The 17,150-nt window shown below is 41.8% G+C and overlaps 1 protein-coding gene across 2 annotated transcripts in view; it reads right to left on the bottom strand.

The window, feature by feature from the left end:
• Nucleotides 1-362: 362 nt before the first annotated feature.
• Nucleotides 363-17,150, bottom strand: part of LOC110987162 (constitutive coactivator of PPAR-gamma-like protein 1 homolog) — a 30,991-nt gene continuing 14,203 nt past the window's right edge. Inside the window, exons 5-17 of one of the 2 annotated variants that reach the window (XM_022249642.2) lie at nt 16,723-16,811; nt 16,100-16,162; nt 15,809-15,942; nt 15,652-15,685; nt 14,976-15,227; nt 14,425-14,560; nt 12,146-12,404; nt 11,436-11,547; nt 10,749-10,955; nt 10,101-10,299; nt 9,142-9,238; nt 8,773-8,920; nt 363-8,210 (exon numbers count right to left, since the gene is read on the bottom strand). In XM_022249642.2, coding sequence (XP_022105334.2) covers nt 7,707-8,210; nt 8,773-8,920; nt 9,142-9,238; nt 10,101-10,299; nt 10,749-10,955; nt 11,436-11,547; nt 12,146-12,404; nt 14,425-14,560; nt 14,976-15,227; nt 15,652-15,685; nt 15,809-15,942; nt 16,100-16,162; nt 16,723-16,811 — 2,234 coding nt within the window. In that variant the 3' untranslated portion in view covers nt 363-7,706. Of the gene's footprint in view, nt 8,211-8,772; nt 8,921-9,141; nt 9,239-10,100; nt 10,300-10,748; nt 10,956-11,435; nt 11,548-12,145; nt 12,405-14,424; nt 14,561-14,975; nt 15,228-15,651; nt 15,686-15,808; nt 15,943-16,099; nt 16,166-16,722; nt 16,812-17,150 lie in introns of both variants that reach the window. The other variant, XM_022249641.2, reaches the window with a different exon arrangement.

The following is a 17,150-nucleotide window of genomic DNA, read 5'->3' as shown; positions in this document are numbered from 1 at the left end:
TTTGGTGTCATTTTATCTTGGGTACTGCTTTCCCCTTAATGTTGTTCAGTTGCAGTGGACCAAAATGTAGGTTCAGATTGAGTTGTCGTGCAATTAATGCACGTTTAAGTTTGCGGTCCCACCCTCTTTTGGAGTTGGTGATATCCAGACAAGAACCAGGGAATCCATCATTTGGCGTTAACACAAATTTGTTGAGTAGTTTTCTTGGACTTGCATCATATGATTGTGACAGGAAGAGCTACATCACCAGTCTCCTCTCGAGCTCGAAAAGAGACAAGCCTCACTTGCTGACCTGGAAAAATTCCCAAATTGCAGTTTCAGTGTTTACATTTGTGACAGAGACACATTCATTACACTTCGAGTCCGTTTTCTACTAAAGCTGATTATATTCTTGCAAGGTTAAACATCCAACAAAGCTTGTTACAAAACCTTCGGCCATGGTACATACATTAAGGCTTTCGACTACGGCTTTTAGACAGATGACCTGTTATGAATTCCATTCCAAAACATACACAGTAGATTGGGTACGAAGCCACATCGCATAAGCCACTGATTTAAGCAGGAAGACACCGTTGGGCTACGGCTTATTAATAACCTGGTGCCCTTTTTAACCTCATTACCAACCACAGAGCATGTAAGTTACTACTCCTATATAACCATCTCAGGTTAATGAGAGAAGTTATCCAAATTTGTGGCAGAAAGTATTTTGCTCAACAAACTAATTTGCAGGCAACCAGCTAAGATGAACCCTTTTAATACGGCACTGGTGACCAAACCTGTTAAGCAAAATAAGTTCCACTCAACTCATTTTCAGATATCCAGTTTCTGAGCTAAAATCCCTTTCTAGTTTGTTTTAATGCCTTTGCTTTGTAGTACATCAGCTGCACATTACAAGCTACAAACCAAGTTACCATGGTTACACAAAATATCTGATTCTGCAGTTATTTCCAGCACACAGCTCAGCTGCTTGGAGAGTAGAGAGCTTCATCCTTGCATTAAAAGAACCCCAAAACAATGTCTGTACTTTCAAAATAGAAACTTCTTTTACAAATGTGTTGAATACATTATTGTTCTGCTCACTGTGGTCAGTAACACTGGCCATCGGGACTACTGTACCATTCCTGCACAAGACAATACTTCAGTTAATACTATGGCGTCGAAATTCCGATCGTACAAAGCATATGACACGGAGCTCATATTACCCTTGTGTATGTTGCCAATTTGACATGGGTTTTGCCATGCCCAACCAGAGCTGATCATCACTGGTATGGCCATTACAAGCCATCCAGTCTTGGGCCAACTCATGAGCTGCTCAAATGAACTGTGACAAAAGCATTCCTCTGTAGGCCTGACTCAAGCTCACGCCCCAGGTCAAAGCTACGACTTAACAATCATTATCAATCAATGGCCCAGTCTTGCCTGCCATGCTCCACTTTCTTGAGACATCCAACCTTCCATTTTTCTCTTCTGTACAATTTCACTCTCCATAATGTCAGTTCTTCAGAGAGCCTGTAACAGGACTTGGAATTAGCAGCTTTCAGAAACTGCAGAGACAAGAACCTGTAACGCTAACGTTCAAAACACAACTACAAATACTGTTATAATTACAAACGTAAAAATAAAATACATTAGAAAATTACAATGCATGTTACAGAAATCAATCTAATTAATGAATCTGTTAAAATATCGTTTTTCAACTGTTTTTCTTTAATAAAAGTCGAAAATTTCATGAAAAAGTCTCTCTTGCAGAAAATGACGTACAATTTTTGCAAATGAATACACAGGCACAATATGACAAAATAACAAACCAAGATGCAGCTCTCCACATATTTGCCAGATATTTTCTGATGCCCCAAGCTTGAACAAGCTGTTTACATTTCAAGCTGTGAGCTGAACAACACTGCAAGATTTCCAAGTCCTGTCACAGACACAAGCATTGCATCCCTCCAATCCACGTTCATCCCTCGTTTGCTTTAAAAATTCTTGAGTGGTTACACTGTACACAGAGTAAAATTTTACACTAAAAGAAATCTACTCATGCATCTGAAGTTTGTGCTGCACATCGAATACTATTTAGCAGACACATAACGGACATACCTTACTAAGCCATCAAGTAAAGAGCATTGCAAAGCAGAGTTACTACTCACAAGTCATGACCCATCAACAAATGTTTGCCGTGAAGGTGTCTGGACTCTTAAATTGAAACCTTTCTGTGCATTTTTAAAGCTTACCCATCCCCGGTGAGTGAACCTACGCACGAGAGAGCCCCAAATGAACAAAGCACGGTGCAAACATTTGGCTGCACAAAAATATCACCCACGCTTCTAATTTGCTTTCTCAGCTTTTAATCACTTACAAACGCTGGGCAGTTCTGGAACTTCCCTCGTTGCTGAATAGTGAAAATGATGGGAGACAACAAAGACTGATCAGCTTTTTTTAGCAAAGATGTTGAATGAAAAAGGGTTGTCACTCAAAACGACACAAGCTTTGTCCAAAAGGGTTTTGATCGGGTGCTATTGCAATAATGGTTTGCTACTTTATTTATTCCTTTTTTTTTTTTGGGTACAAATTCAAAGTTACCAACACTTTTACATCTGGCTCACAAAACCGATTTGTAAACAGAACACTGACAGCCAAATCAAGTTATCCGCAAGATCGGTTATTTTCTGTTGATGCTGCTTTGGAGAACTGACAAAATGCAGTCGTCATTTCCATCCTGAAGTTACTGACTGAAGTGGCTTAACTGTAAGGCAAGTTGTCCGACAAAAAAAAAAGGATCAATTTTTGTTTTTCTTTTGTTTGTCTTTTCAATATCCACTCAGGACAAAACCCCCAATGCTCTGTTCCAATGACCAAAATATTCACTGAATGCAATATGCAATGGAATGGAGGCATATCTACAAATTACAGCTTTAAAAAAGCACAGATTAAGGTAGCATTTCTACAAACAATTCTTACATAAACATTAATAATCTTGCTGGCATATAACAGCAATTTATTTCAATATACAGGTAAACATACTCCACACAGTGTTGCATGCTTTGACATTTCAAAGGCTGCCATGAGCTTGTTTGGCACAGACCAAAAAACAAGCGACTTTGAGATCTCTGTATTGACCGTCGGCAAGTGTTAACTGGGGAAAACCTGGGTTAGCTGTTTGGCGAAAAGCTTTTTCCTGGACACTACGACTTGATTTTTTGCAGCTACTTTCCAGACAAACTTGCCATTCAGAGCGAGGTTCAATGGGCAAATTCACCTTTGGCGTCCGTGATACCTGGCGCCTGTGGAACCATACCAGGATGGCTGCACACGCACCACCCTGAATGATATTCTCCCCAGTTGTTCCGGAAATGACTGATTCCATCAATTTAGTCTGAGCATCTTTTCAGATTACAGTCTTTGTCAACTGAATTATGCCATGGAAACATACTGCTTTTCAAAAAGCAAAAAAAAAATTGTACCTTGATATATTTTTCTGGTGCAACAATTTTTCACTCTTTCAACACAACTGGACTCAATATATACTGGATACAACCATCACACTAAGGTTTTCAAGGTCTTAAAGTTGTAAAATCTATGCCACAAATTTCTGAACTAAAACTTCCTAGCAGAGGGCACACTACTTTTCTTCAAAAAGGACAGCAAAATACGGTAGGGATTAATAATCCTAGCAAAATGACACTACTGCTAAACCTTTTGTAAATTGGCTAGTAAGTAAGACTGCAAAAAAGAGAGAAACACTACATACCAAAGTGACCAATTAGTTACAAACAAAATCTGGGGCAAACTGCTGATTGGCCCATGTATGCTGCAGTCAGGTTTATTTCCCACACAAAAAAAGCTCACGGGGGAAAAAATGCAAGCTGGTAATAAATTCATAAAATATTTAGGGTATTCTAATTTCTTCGGCTTTATTGTGAGTAGAGTTTTTCCTGCAGATAGAAATTCATCCTGAAAAAAAAACTGCACGGCACCAGCAATTTAATATCTTATGACACCTCCAGGAAAAACTCTACTCACAATAAAGCCGAAGAAATTGGAATACCCTAAATATTTTATTAATTTTAAGTTATCTCATGACAAACAGAATCAAAAGCCACAAGTTACACATTAAAAATTTTCTCCATTTTGGGGAATCCTTCAGTTTTAGAAATTCTGGTGCCATTTATCAATATAATTCAAACTTAAGGGTAATTTTTAAAAGAAATCTCCCTTACAGACATTCACAGAATGTCTCTAAATTCATTGTTCAGGGAAAAGGAAAAAGATCCAAAATGTTTCCACTGCACTGTCCACTAAATAAAGTCACATCACTTTTGCAATTCAACTCAATTAAATTGGAGCAACTGGTGTTCTGTAATTTGGAGGTACATTTTCCAACTATCCTAAGTCACAGGATAATTTCAAAGCCATTTCTTAATTACACTTCAAGAAATCAAAGTCAACAATGAAGGATTTTTTTTTACTGAAAATAATCAATCAGCATGCAAGTTAAACAGCCGTGGCTATGGATAACAAAATACCACATTACAAGATTCAAATAACTCCTCTATCACTCTACTTTGTCTAAATTTATCCCATTATTATTTTTGGCAAATGGCAATTTCTTGAACATTATGCTAGGGCCTAGTGAAACTACAAAAAATCAGAAACTTTTAAAAACAAATTTTCTTTACCTGTGTCAATGGAACTATCCTCAAAGATGGACAACATATTTCTGCTTCAGGTTAAAACAGGCAAAACAAATTACCTAGCAAGTTGTAAATGTAAAGCATAAAACGTCTTAGGTACTTACGTACAGGTTGCTACATTAGGTTACACTGCATGCATAACTATATATGGACAGTCAAATCTCACCAAGTTTTTACGTTTTGTATTTTTGTCTCTTTTCATACTTAAATGATGGATTTTTCTACAATCTATTATTCATAAGATTAAACTGTTGACACAAATCAAAACTGTTTGGGAAATCATTAGCAAAGTCACTTTTTTTTTGGTAGGTTTGTTTTGGTTTTTCTTCCCCTACAGTTCCATGGATGCGAAAAGAACACAATTTTGGTTATTCGTATCTGAAATGCTGAGATCAAGATGGTCAACATCACGAGGACTTCAACAACATGCAATGCAATCTCATGAATGACCAATTTACAAGCTCTGCCTCATGACTACAGGGGGCGCTGCTCATCCTCGCATTAGGAACAAGAGCAACTGCCAAATGCCAAACATTGTCAGTCACTATCAAATGCTGCTTGTGGTGCAACTGCGCCCCCTTGCCATCAACGACACGTTAAAATCAGTAAAGCAAATAAATACGAAGCTTAAAATTACAGCAAGGTATCGATAAGACAATTATGACAGCAATTAACGATATGGCGTGTAATATATAACATAATCTCACTTTAATCAAGAAATTATTCCTGCCCCCTTTTTTCGCAACAGGTATTTTTTTCAAAAAGTGCACATTGACCCACAACATTTGTTTCCGTAAGTTCTTGCTTCAGTCCAACATATGCTTGCACACAGACAACACAGCACTTGCTACACTGTTATTTTTTGTGACTTTTTTTAAACGGCGCTGTTGACAGCAGAAATGCGACTGTCAGTTTTGATGTACCACCTATGCTTGCATTCTATACACAGTGTTCGTGCTAACAGGAACCGCCGCGGTCCTTTAATTTAGGCATAATTGCATAAAAATCCGTCCCCAAACAAATTTGACACAGTGTTCCAACTGTTGTAAATGTTCTAACTGATGGACGACAGTTGAATCATTTACGGGACGTTTTCCCCAAATATTTCTTTACTTCAATAGGGCATTTTGATCTGGGTACAAAGTTACTGGATTCAACCTTCTCAGTCATTTTGTTGCATAAATGCAGCAAAATTTGAAAACAAAAAGGTTGGACCATTACTATGATCAACAGTTCCTGCCTCCAATTTTGAACGGCTCCAATTTTAAGGATGCTTTTACACGGACGCACCCAGCACTGGACAGTGACCAATTTTTTGCATCTTCTACCTAAATGACTAATTTGTCCCATGGGATATTTTGTCTAGAATGTTTCCTGATTTTGTCGGGTATCCATTTCGGATTTCAATGTTCTTTGGTCTTTCTTTTTGTCATTTTTGTAAACAGCATTAGGGTCTACATGTACATAGAAATCTAACAGGGATGATCAATCTTTAACCTGAGAGTATCTTAACAAATGAAGGCCATATTGTTTCTTGTCTTTAAGAAAGAAGGGCTGTACAAGAAAAGAAAAAACTCTTTTATCAAAGGGGTACTTTTTATAAATACAAAACTGTGCCTCGCTGCATAGTTGGTTTCAAGATTTGACAGTCAAAAAGTCAGCCCTTGGAGGAAGGCGGAATTCACTCTCAAGGTTTGTACCTTTTGTTTTTGTTTCGTTTTTTTTTTCTTCAGAAGGCACTATATCATTGTGGGTAAAATGTGCATAAAAACATGACATTGCTTGCAATATTATGCATATCAAGTTCTGATATGTCAACCTAAATGCAGATATGTGGAGCCAGTCTCTTGTCTCTAACACTGACACACAGACAAGTGTCGCATGTTCCACGAAGGTATGGGTCCAGTTTCAGCACTTTACCTAACGCCCCCCCCCCACCAAATTCAACAAATATCATTCTTAAACTGTTGTGAAACCTGTCGGTGAACAATGGCCAGGTAATATTCTGGTATACTTTCAAAATTGGTCCTCCCATGACAACGCTGTAAATCAGACGCACCTGGTAGAAAGTCCAACTACTCCCAGATCTACAACCTTGGCACAGTTTGACGGCTACCAGCTAATGTTCATATACAACATGCGCACTTTGCAAGCCCTGGTTTCCGATTTGTTTTGATTTGTAGCCAGTTGTAAGCATCCTTCCTCCATGTCCCATTTTGTGTTTTGTAAGGCTGTATCTGAAATACTTGGATACGGGGCCAGCAATAACACGATCATCTACGGAATCAGACAAGTCTGCTTCTCGTAGACTACGGGTTACTTTCCAGCTGTGGCCAAGTTGTTTCCGTCGTAAAGACTTGCCTGAACCGACTTACACCTTCACTGAGCTTCCCATGCCGAAGCGGAGCTAATTCAAGACAATGCTCCAAAGCATCTCCACCAAATGTCGCTGAGTGCCAAAAAAAGTGAAACACCACCGAAAAACCGTCTTTTCTAGCGCTCTGATGATACCGAAGACAGCGGCCGATATGAGTCAGTGTCAAAAGTCATCGCTAGACTGGATGACCCCTGACCTACCACTGATGTGTGATGGATGGATATGAATTAGCCACATGCACAATTAACCAACTACTCACTGCTCCAAACAGAAAGGCGCCCTTTGTCAGTATAGAAAGAGATCTAGTGTGAGGGTTACGAAAACAGTTAGATACAAAAAACTGCAGTCACTAAACCACTCAAGAATTTTTTAGCACTTCTTGCTGACAACCTTTTTTCTCCTATTTCATAGGCGAAACAAAGTGCCTCCCTTTTCAGTTACCTTCACTATCTTTTTTTTACATCTTTTTTTTCCAAATTTTATTATAAATTTTTGTCTCTGGTTGCCAACATCCATTCAGCACACATCAATCCAAAAAATATGAACTCTCCTCTCATCTTTAATTTCCTTCAGTAATAAAAAAAAAAAAAAATATGATTGAAAAGGAGCAAGAAATCCATGATTCTGGGTTTTGCATCTTAGGGGACATCTGTGCCCTCCCTGCTCTCAGCATGCATGGTGTCTACGCCTCCGTTATACGGTGGTCCTGTGTGGGTACCGGGCAGCTCGTATCCGCCCTCGTGGTAACTTGACACCACGTCCTCGGAGGCGCCTTGAAAGTCCGTCGGGGCAGGGCTGAAGTCGCCACCCGGTGACAGCGTTTCCTTGGCATCGCTGAATGCCCCTGGGACATCCTCCTCTGAGCTGCTGGATTCACTGGCCGAGTCCGACACGCTCATTTTCGGCCGGCCTTCGCCGGTCCCAAGCCCCTGTTCTTCTTCTTCTCCTTCACCCGTCCTCTCCACGTCCGCCGTGTCGCCCCCGGCCGACGGCTCCTCGGTGTCGATGGTCAAGCCTCGGCCTCTGCCCTTTCCTGGCATGACACTGCTATCACCGTTGTTTCTCTGGACTCGCTTGGGTTTGGGCTTGCTCGGGTTTTGGCGCCGATAACCGGGGCCTAGCTCCCCATAAATTTGCTGTTGCTGGAAATCAGAGAACGTAATCACAAACACATGATGGCATCTGTATCGATACAAAATGAAGCTCGTAACTTTAACAAAACCCTGAAAGTCATTAGAATGGTTAGCAGAGGATGCAAGTCTTGTTCAAGGCCAAATTTCACAGTGCTGCTAAGCACACAATTTTACACTAACAGAGGCCCTGTGTATTTCATGGAGACCGTAAGCAGTAAGCTTAGCAAAAGGCACGCTTACCTCGAGGGAAAAATAAATTGACAAAACGGAAGTGTCTTTCCGCCTCCAACCATAAGCACAACCAGGCAAGGCACCGCCATGAAATTGTGCTTAAGGTTAACACATTTTTCTGCTATAGTAAGCACGACTTTTCTGCTAACTGCTAACTATGAAGTGAATTCCATGTCAAAGAAATATTGCAACAGAAAAAAGTACTACTAAAGATAAATTTGGCCCAACCTGTATTCATTCATTTCATACAAAGTGCCACTGCTAATGCTCAGACATGAGCTTCTGACTTAATTGTCAGGAGATCATGCAAATGGAATGCACCACCGGAGCACTGACTCACCCTTGCGTCCGGTACGCCCCACATCTGTTGAGGTCCTGGAGGGAAGTATCCATGCATTGCGCCGTTGCCATAGCTACCTCGCCCCATCCCCCCTCGCTGATTTGGCCGACCACCTCTCACCGGTGCGCCCGAAGCTGAATACATGCCACTGGAAGGGTACCGGTTGAAAAAAAGGAAGAATGTGATTCATTGACAAAAAAATGACCAAAGACAGCGAATACTGCTAATTTTTACCATTTTCTTACGAGTCTGGCCAATTTTTCTCATCCTGGCCTGAGCAGCTCTTTAATCAGATATTGGAATACTGCTTATCCTTGCTGATGTAAATCTTAATCCAATGCAGTTTTCAAAGACTGGGATACCACTTACCCTCTGCCCCTTGATCCATCACTTCCAGCCCATTCACCCACAACGACCCCAGCGACCTCCAACCGACCTCCGGGACCAGGAACAGGAGGTCGTTTGCCTGCACAGACAGAGTGACAGAGAGAGAGAAATGCACAGTCATCAAAGGAAACAAACTTAAGCAAACAATTTGAACAATTGATGGGTTCCAAATTTGGAATAGGAACACATTTGAGAAGTCGGGCACTTTGAGCAAGTGCTTGAAACATCACAAACTGACGGCAAGAATCCTTGAAAATATGAAAAAAAAATGAAAATTCATGGGCACATTAACCCTAACCCACTGGCTCCTGCACTAGAAAGCACACTGAACCTCACAAAATCCAACAGGTGCATGTACTTGTCTATGTACTTGTACATGCAGGTCACTCTACCAAACCTGATAAACTCCAACAGAATGAGCCCGTTGGAGTTTGAGTGATATGGTATGGATGGGTCTATGCAGTATAGGATGACTTGCACTGAATAGTACCAAACCTGACAAAATCAAGCATAGTCTAACAATTGGTACAGCAAGCCAGACACTGCACACAATGAACCCTGTGTGTCCCAACTCACACAGAATCCAACACCATCTCCCTGGGCCTTTCATCCCAAGTCTCACAAAATTCAACAAGTTAATCAGGTACGGTACCAAACCTGCCAAAACTTCACAAAACCTGCTGTTGGAGTATGGCAGCTTTGAGGTAGTTAGGGTTAAGGCACCCTGCAAGAAAGTTTTAACAGTACACTGGTTCATGGAAACACATGTGAAAGCATCAACGTTGACACTGGTTTTGCAATAACAGGCAAATCAAATCAAAAAAGATTTCATGAGCCACCTGAAGCCCCACTTCTATCACAGTAAACTAATAACAAAGCCTCTACGGCTACAACTTCAGGAGAAAAAACAGGGACAAAGACAGCAATGGACAAGCCCTCACCTTGCATGCCTCTACCTCGACCCATCTGTGGAGGCATCGGCGGCATGGACGCTCCGGCCGGTCGAAAGTTGTAGTAATACTCCTGGGGTGGGAACTGGGGAGGGTGACCCATCGGTGGGATGACCGGTCGGGCAAAATCAATGTGGACACCGTCCTGGATGCATTGCCTCATGCGCTCCACCTTACCCACTTGGTCCATCTGGGTGGGGGGGGGGGAATGAACAACCAAGAAAGGTGTGATCGTCATCACTGTGTCACTGTCAGTCATCCAAGGTTGTCAGTAATTCATTTCAATGACCAATGTCACAGCCTGTGAATGGTTAAATGCACTGTAAAAACAGTGGCAAATGTTTTGCCTGACGCACGGGTTCTAGGTAAACTGCAATCAGATTACCAGGCCATGATTCTCATCTGAGAAAATCTTACTTAAACAACAACTTTAACAGTGTCCACTGGCAATGTCATAATTTGTCAATAAATGCCAATCGAAACGCCAGTGTAAAACTTGGATGCTAACTGATCAGTGCAGCAGAAGGTTAAACACCAAAGGTCAGCACCAACAAGATTAAAAAGTCAAAGATCATCGTCAACCAGATTAAAACAAATGTCAGAAGCCAGCACTAACCAGGATAACCAAACCGCCCTCACCTTGCCGTCACACAGGTCTCTCAGGTTGCTACCGCTCATGGCACGGTGTAGCTTGTACTGGAACAGTTTCCCATCAAAGTACAGCCAGGGGCAGCACAGCTCCCAGGGGATGGGGGCACCGCAGGCGTCGTTAGCCAACAGTGCTGCCTCCACGCCGCGCATGAAGATGGCAGCTAGCTGTACACCACGGGCAGAGATGCTGGGAACCTGGACCAAACACAAATGGAAAATCACATAAAGGTTACAAAAACTCATGAAAAGAGTGCAGAAGTTACAGCCGTTACAATCAACTGGCAAGGAACTGGCATTCACAACATACACTGTTCAGTTCTAGAGACTACTTGGTTATCTTGGACCAAAAAGGGAAATATTAACAAATAAAGTCCCCTCTTGGAAAGACAAAAAGCTAGGCTGCAGAGTTCATAGGGGGTTAAAAATGCCTTATATATGGCACACACTAACCGATTTATTGGATGATGAAATAAACGACTGAAATAAAATAACGAATACATTAATTTACAGTCATTAATTTACTGAGAGAGAAAAATTTTAATTTTAAATTAATTTTAATTCTAATCAAGAAACGTCAATGTAACATGTGAATTTATCCGAGCGAATGACTATCTGACAAGTATTACGAGTGGCAGTTTGATGAGCTGACGGATTCAACTGAATACAATCGCTCACCCTGAGTTCCTGTAACGTCTGCGGTTGGTTGAGCGATGGTGAGACACTCTGAGCCAAGAAGGCATCTAACTCATGTCTCCTGAGAATAGGAGGACTGAAGTGGAGCATGTACCTACAAAAATCAGAAAAGAAAATCAGAGTTTTCCAAATGCAGCCAAAACAAAGTTGTTGACTACAACAAATACAAGTATTTGCAGACATTCATATGTTTTAGTTAATCCTTGAATCACCTTCACAAAAATCCATTCATTTGTTTGGAATGCGTGAGAGATGCTGATCTTATTTTATTAACCTATTTGTTTTTCCACTCAAAAAATCAAACTTTTTCTCTTAAATAAGAAGTCTCAGATTATTGGTTGCTTAGTATTTTCATTGTTTTTCACTTTACTTAATGAAGTCTTAAAGAAATAAAGTCTTTCATTTCACAATGTCGTTCTTTCTACAATATTACTCTGAAAAAAAAGCAGTGAACTCAACGTTTTAGGCAGCATACTCTGCATGTTGTCAGAGTACAGAAGAGCGTATCAAAAATGGGCGGAGCACACCAAAAGTGAGCGGACCTTACTGCCCATTAACTGAGTTCCCAGGTTGTATTATAAACCTCACCAACCAATAAAAAGAGAGATTCCCTGCAAGGTGCTCCAGCAAACAACCCAGCAACTGCTGTCTTTCTGGGAAACAAAGGAAATGACCTTCAGCCCCAAGCCTACCTAAGGACACAGCACAGTATGATGGCGTGCCTGGGCACATAGGTGGTCTTCAGCATGGCCGGGGAGTCGCTGTACATGCACGACAGGAATGCCCTCAGTCTCATTGTCTTGTCCTCGGGCTCGCGGCCCAGCCAAAGCCGCTGGATAGGCGGTACCAGCCACTCCATGGGCGTGGCTTCCACTAGGTCTGGCTTGGGGAGGGTGGACTCCCGACGGATCAGCCACTCCTTCAGGACCACTTTGGGCATTTCTCCGCTCCCTGGGTTTAGAAGAGAATGGTAGGAAACCATGAGTAGAAACGAAAGCATTGAATTCATATGTTACCTTAGCCAGAATAATTTGTACCATAATATCAGAATGTGTGCTGAGACATAGAGTAAAACCTTGATAACTTGAAATTCAAGGGAACGAATAAAAATTCGAGTTATCCGGACTTTGAGTTAACGAAAGTCTCACAGCCACGGAGCCAATACACCATATACACATACAATGCATGTAGACATAATCATTACAAACTCGCTCCATGGCAGCATCCTTTTGGTGGCTATTTTCTGTTTTTATTCATTCTCATGGAGCATTTTTTGCTCATAAATAATTGCTTTCCTAAAATCTTTCATTGTTGTTATCTCAAGAAGTTTTGTTTATACCAATAAATAAACAATTCGTCATGTGGAAAAATCTTTGTTTTTTTCGCCGATCACGTTTACAACATCATGTGTGCTGCAGAATTCAGGTTTGCTTTCAAATGGGTTTTCTTATGACATCACGTACTGTGGTCTCAACACCATTGTAATCAGGCAGTGTTTGGTTCGTCCGCACATTGGTCTTGAGGTAGTAATCAGGCTACCCTGAAAGCTAGGATTTGTTCCAGTTACAGTGTGGCATGGTTTATGAAGCGTGCTGTGCTACATGCGTACCAAGCAATCGGATCAAGAGTGAAAAGAAAATGCGCACTTGGCAGCGATGACTCAGAACAGGGTTTCGTGGTCCCGGGTTTGTACTGTTTGAAGCAATTTGGCAGCAGTTATTCGATCAGCGTCACAAAAACTTTGACTTAAAGCGGGATTTTGGCCACTGGTAATTCGGCTCAGGGAACTATTTATGTACACAAACACCTATTCTTTTGGCAAGAACAAAACATCACTTTTGAGACAAGTGGTCTTTCGACTTATCCAAGTTTCACTTATTGAGGTTTTACGGTAACACTAAATTTGAATCACTGGATGTATCCCATTTCAGATGGAGCAGTGGGTTCAAACAATGGGGGGAATTTTGACTGCAATTTCTAGCAAGACCTTATCCTGATTGGATTGGATTTGCTGATATGGGTGTTAACCAATTCCTGCCGGGGAGCCTGGTTTCAGGCGCCGTGTGTTTATACGCGTGGCCGGGGTCTCCGAACTCGGACAAAGGGAACTGGGCCTTGTAACAAAAGACTGTACTCAGAACAAAGGACCAGGCTGCTGGGCATTACCAACATTTTTTCACTCTCAATAGTGGAGATAGTCCAGCCTTGTTTTGAAACAATATACCATGGTTTGGGGCACTTAGTGCGAGCAGATTACCACCGGGGACAAAAGCGCTCCACCACCATAACGATGAGCCACACAGCACAGCTACACGCTAATCTGGCTCCTATTGAAAAGAGGTCAGCAGCACACAGTGCCAAGTTCGTGAACAAAAGAAAGTTACATAACACCGCACAATCTGGGCTCTGTTTGCAAGGTTGCAGGCCTGGCTGAAATACTCGGGCCTGAATAGATTTTGTCTGTCAGACTAGAGTGGCCACCAGACAGTAATTCGTGTGGGTGCAAACATCCATTAATTGAAATGATGAATTTTTGAAGAATTTTAAAAACTGAAAATCTTGGAAAGTCTCGATTATGTGCACTGCATTTTACAAACCACCCGGCAGCAAGTGGTTAAACAAGAGACATTCCGGAAGACGCTTTTAGGAACCTATATTATAAAGGTGCGAAACTCTTGAGAGGACATTGTGGGAATGGAGCTGATTCTCTGTACAGACAATTTCTTCAGAGGGACATTTCTTTGAAGTAAACCACAGATAAACTCACACAGGAACAAAGTGTTCAAACCCAGGGAGCCCAGGAGCGGAAGTGACACACTTCGCAATGTCTTCTTGGTTTACGCTCAGAAATTCCTCCACACAATCTTTCTCAAACGAAAGAGTTTTTTTTTAACAACAATCACTACCAAAGCCAATTGGTGAACAAAAATGAATTCTGCAGCGAGATTAGGTAAAGCAAGCAAGCACTCACCATTGACCTCCTTCAGATGCTGGCAGCTGAAGAGGATGCCGTAAACCTTCTGACGGATGGGGCGGAAGAGGTGAGTGGAGAGAGGAAACTCCCCGCTCATCTCATCCTCAAGGGTCACCCCAATCTTGATCTCACCCTGGAAAACGGAAGGGGGACGGGGGTGAAAAATGGCAAAATGATGTAAGCACACCAAATGGTCCTCTTCTGGCAGAATTTTTCAAACTCAAAATAACAGCAGGAAAATTTAAGCCATCCGATCCCAGCAAGCTTAATGGTCAAGTGGTTAAAACATCCGCACTAGTATGCACAATGTCGTGGGTTCAAATTCCACCTGAACGAGCTTGTTATTTTTTTGCAACTCTCGGACCACACTGAGAATACATTTTGAATATCGACAAGACCTAGTCTAAATTAACATCCCTAACGCAAAGCAAATGAATTTCACTATCGGTCCAACGCAGCAGAAATTGTCGGACTGCTGCATACTGATGGATAATCAGAAGAGTTAGAATTCCATCATTTCTGTCTGATCCCCCTTTCAGGATCCTTACCCATCTCAGAGCTTGAGCAACTTGGGCCATCATGGTCCCTGTCTCGTGCCGGTGCTTGGCTATCCTCAGCACCTCGGGAGCCACGAAAGGGAGGGGCGGAGCTTCCACCAGCAGGCAGGGGAGGACAGGCTGCTCCATCAGCGACGGGATGGAGGAGCGGGAAGTTTGCGTAGTGGAGGAGGTGTCCGATGACTGGGCATCTGTTGGCTGTTTTGAGGATAGACTACTGCTGGAGGAAGGTAGCTGGGGGTCCTGGACCATAAGGGAAAACCAGATTATTTTAATGATCAATAGTGGTGCTTGATTTTTTTTATCAAAGCCTTATCAACAAATGTTGTCATACTTATCATCAGAGAGATAATGGGGCATGTATTTGACAGCCCGACAGTAGCACAATCTAAAATGTTCATTTTTAGCAATTCCTGTTTGAATCGCAGTAACACGGACAAGAAAGCACTTTCTCAAGTCAAGCTCTCCAAGATTCTTCAACATCCACAAGGAGATTTTGGGAGGACTTTGCATAATTGAAGAAGGTAAAGTTTGAATGTTACTTTACATGAGACTTGAAGCACATCACAAAGAATCTGTACAAAGAATCTGAAATTTGTTTCTATGACACAGAATCGGGAACATTCCCAAGGAAAAACAAGCCGAGTTAGGGCTAAATAAAACTCACCTGGGGTGTTTTACTACGTGTTGAGGTCTGTGGCCTGTGAAGAAATAAAAACATAGGGCCACAGTCAACACCTGCAGTAATTGACATGAGATCTGACAGAGATGTAATGCAGAGTGGTTTCTGGTGAAAGTCGCAGACTAGCCTGGCTTGTGCCTACCTCTGTGGACTGCTTGCTTTCCCTTCGGTCCCTTCCCCATCACTAGGGCTATCTTCAATGGTTTCCAAGGTCATATCCGCCATCCTCTTCTCCAGGTCTTCCTCCATCTGAGCGTGGATGTCATCGGTCAAGGCCTGAAAACAAAACAAGAAAAAGCTGAGCGACTGAGTGACATGTCAAGCCAGGCATCCATGCGCAGACCTGGCCAAACTATTATGCATTTGCCATTTTCAATTTGGCAAACTTGTTTGCAAGGATGAGTCAGCCTGAAGGTCAGCTGTCGTGGCCTACCTTTTCTAGGTCTGACTGCGATTGCTCAGGTGCCTGGACGACAATCTGTGGGGCTGAAGACTCCTGCTGAAAAGAGCAAAAAAAAAAGGGGGGGGGAAATCATACCATGAACATTCAAACTTAACTATCTCTTATTTCACTAGGAACTCTCTTACTAAAACCAGCCCTGTTCAGTATATCATTAGCACATTCTTTGTAACTTAACCCTGTAACCTTACAACTTCCAAGTGGCATCAAGCCCTTCTGTGATGTAAGAAAGACTTGGACCTACCTCCCCAACTCGGACACAATCTTTCCAGACTTGTGGATTTAGAAATGTCTGGGAAGTTTAGGATTAAGTGTTAGATCAAGAGATCAGTTTTAGTAATGTAACACCCTGAATGCTGGGTGCAAAGAGAACAAGAAAGACTGGATCCTTTGGTACAGTACAAACACTGGGGAGCAGAATTTGTCAACACAACAGAGCCAGACAATTTCAATTTCCAATATAATCATTTCCTCGATTAAAATAATCCCAATTTCAACCTCTAGAGTAGCATGAAACACTACCTATCGCTTGCAGAAAGTTTGTTAGATTTTATGACCTCAGCCCGGGGTTAATGTACCAACAACGTAATCCTCACCTGCACCTGTGTGGTTCGCGTGTTGGCCTGATTCTTGTGAGATACGTTGTTGTGGTGACCGCCAGAGGGATAATGACTGAACTTGGGAACTGTCACGTCAGATAAAAACCCAAAATATTACATGGGAATGACAAAAACCCAAAATTTAAATGGCGATACAAACTATGGCAAATTCAAACATGCACACATAAATTGCACATCAAATCAGACTGAAGTGTTTTGAGTGTTACTTTCACTTTAGAAAAGTCAAAGAACAACTTGCTTGCTCCGCAAACAGAAACAACAAATGTAAGAAATACTACAAATAAATCTGTCTTTTCCTTACAAAACCAAGAAATTGTTGAATAGAATGATCCGTAGCAACTAGGACATAAATTAGAGCCAAGATTACTACATGTCTGATTTCATGAGCTACCCCTCTCAGGCTT

The sequence above is a fragment of the Acanthaster planci genome, linkage group LG04 (assembly GCF_054643075.1).
Source record: "Acanthaster planci isolate LZ-2023a linkage group LG04, COTS_SCS, whole genome shotgun sequence".
NCBI lineage: Eukaryota > Metazoa > Echinodermata > Asteroidea > Valvatida > Acanthasteridae > Acanthaster > Acanthaster planci.
Note: the sequence above shows the minus strand (reverse complement) of the source record. Positions and strands in the feature narration are given on the sequence as shown.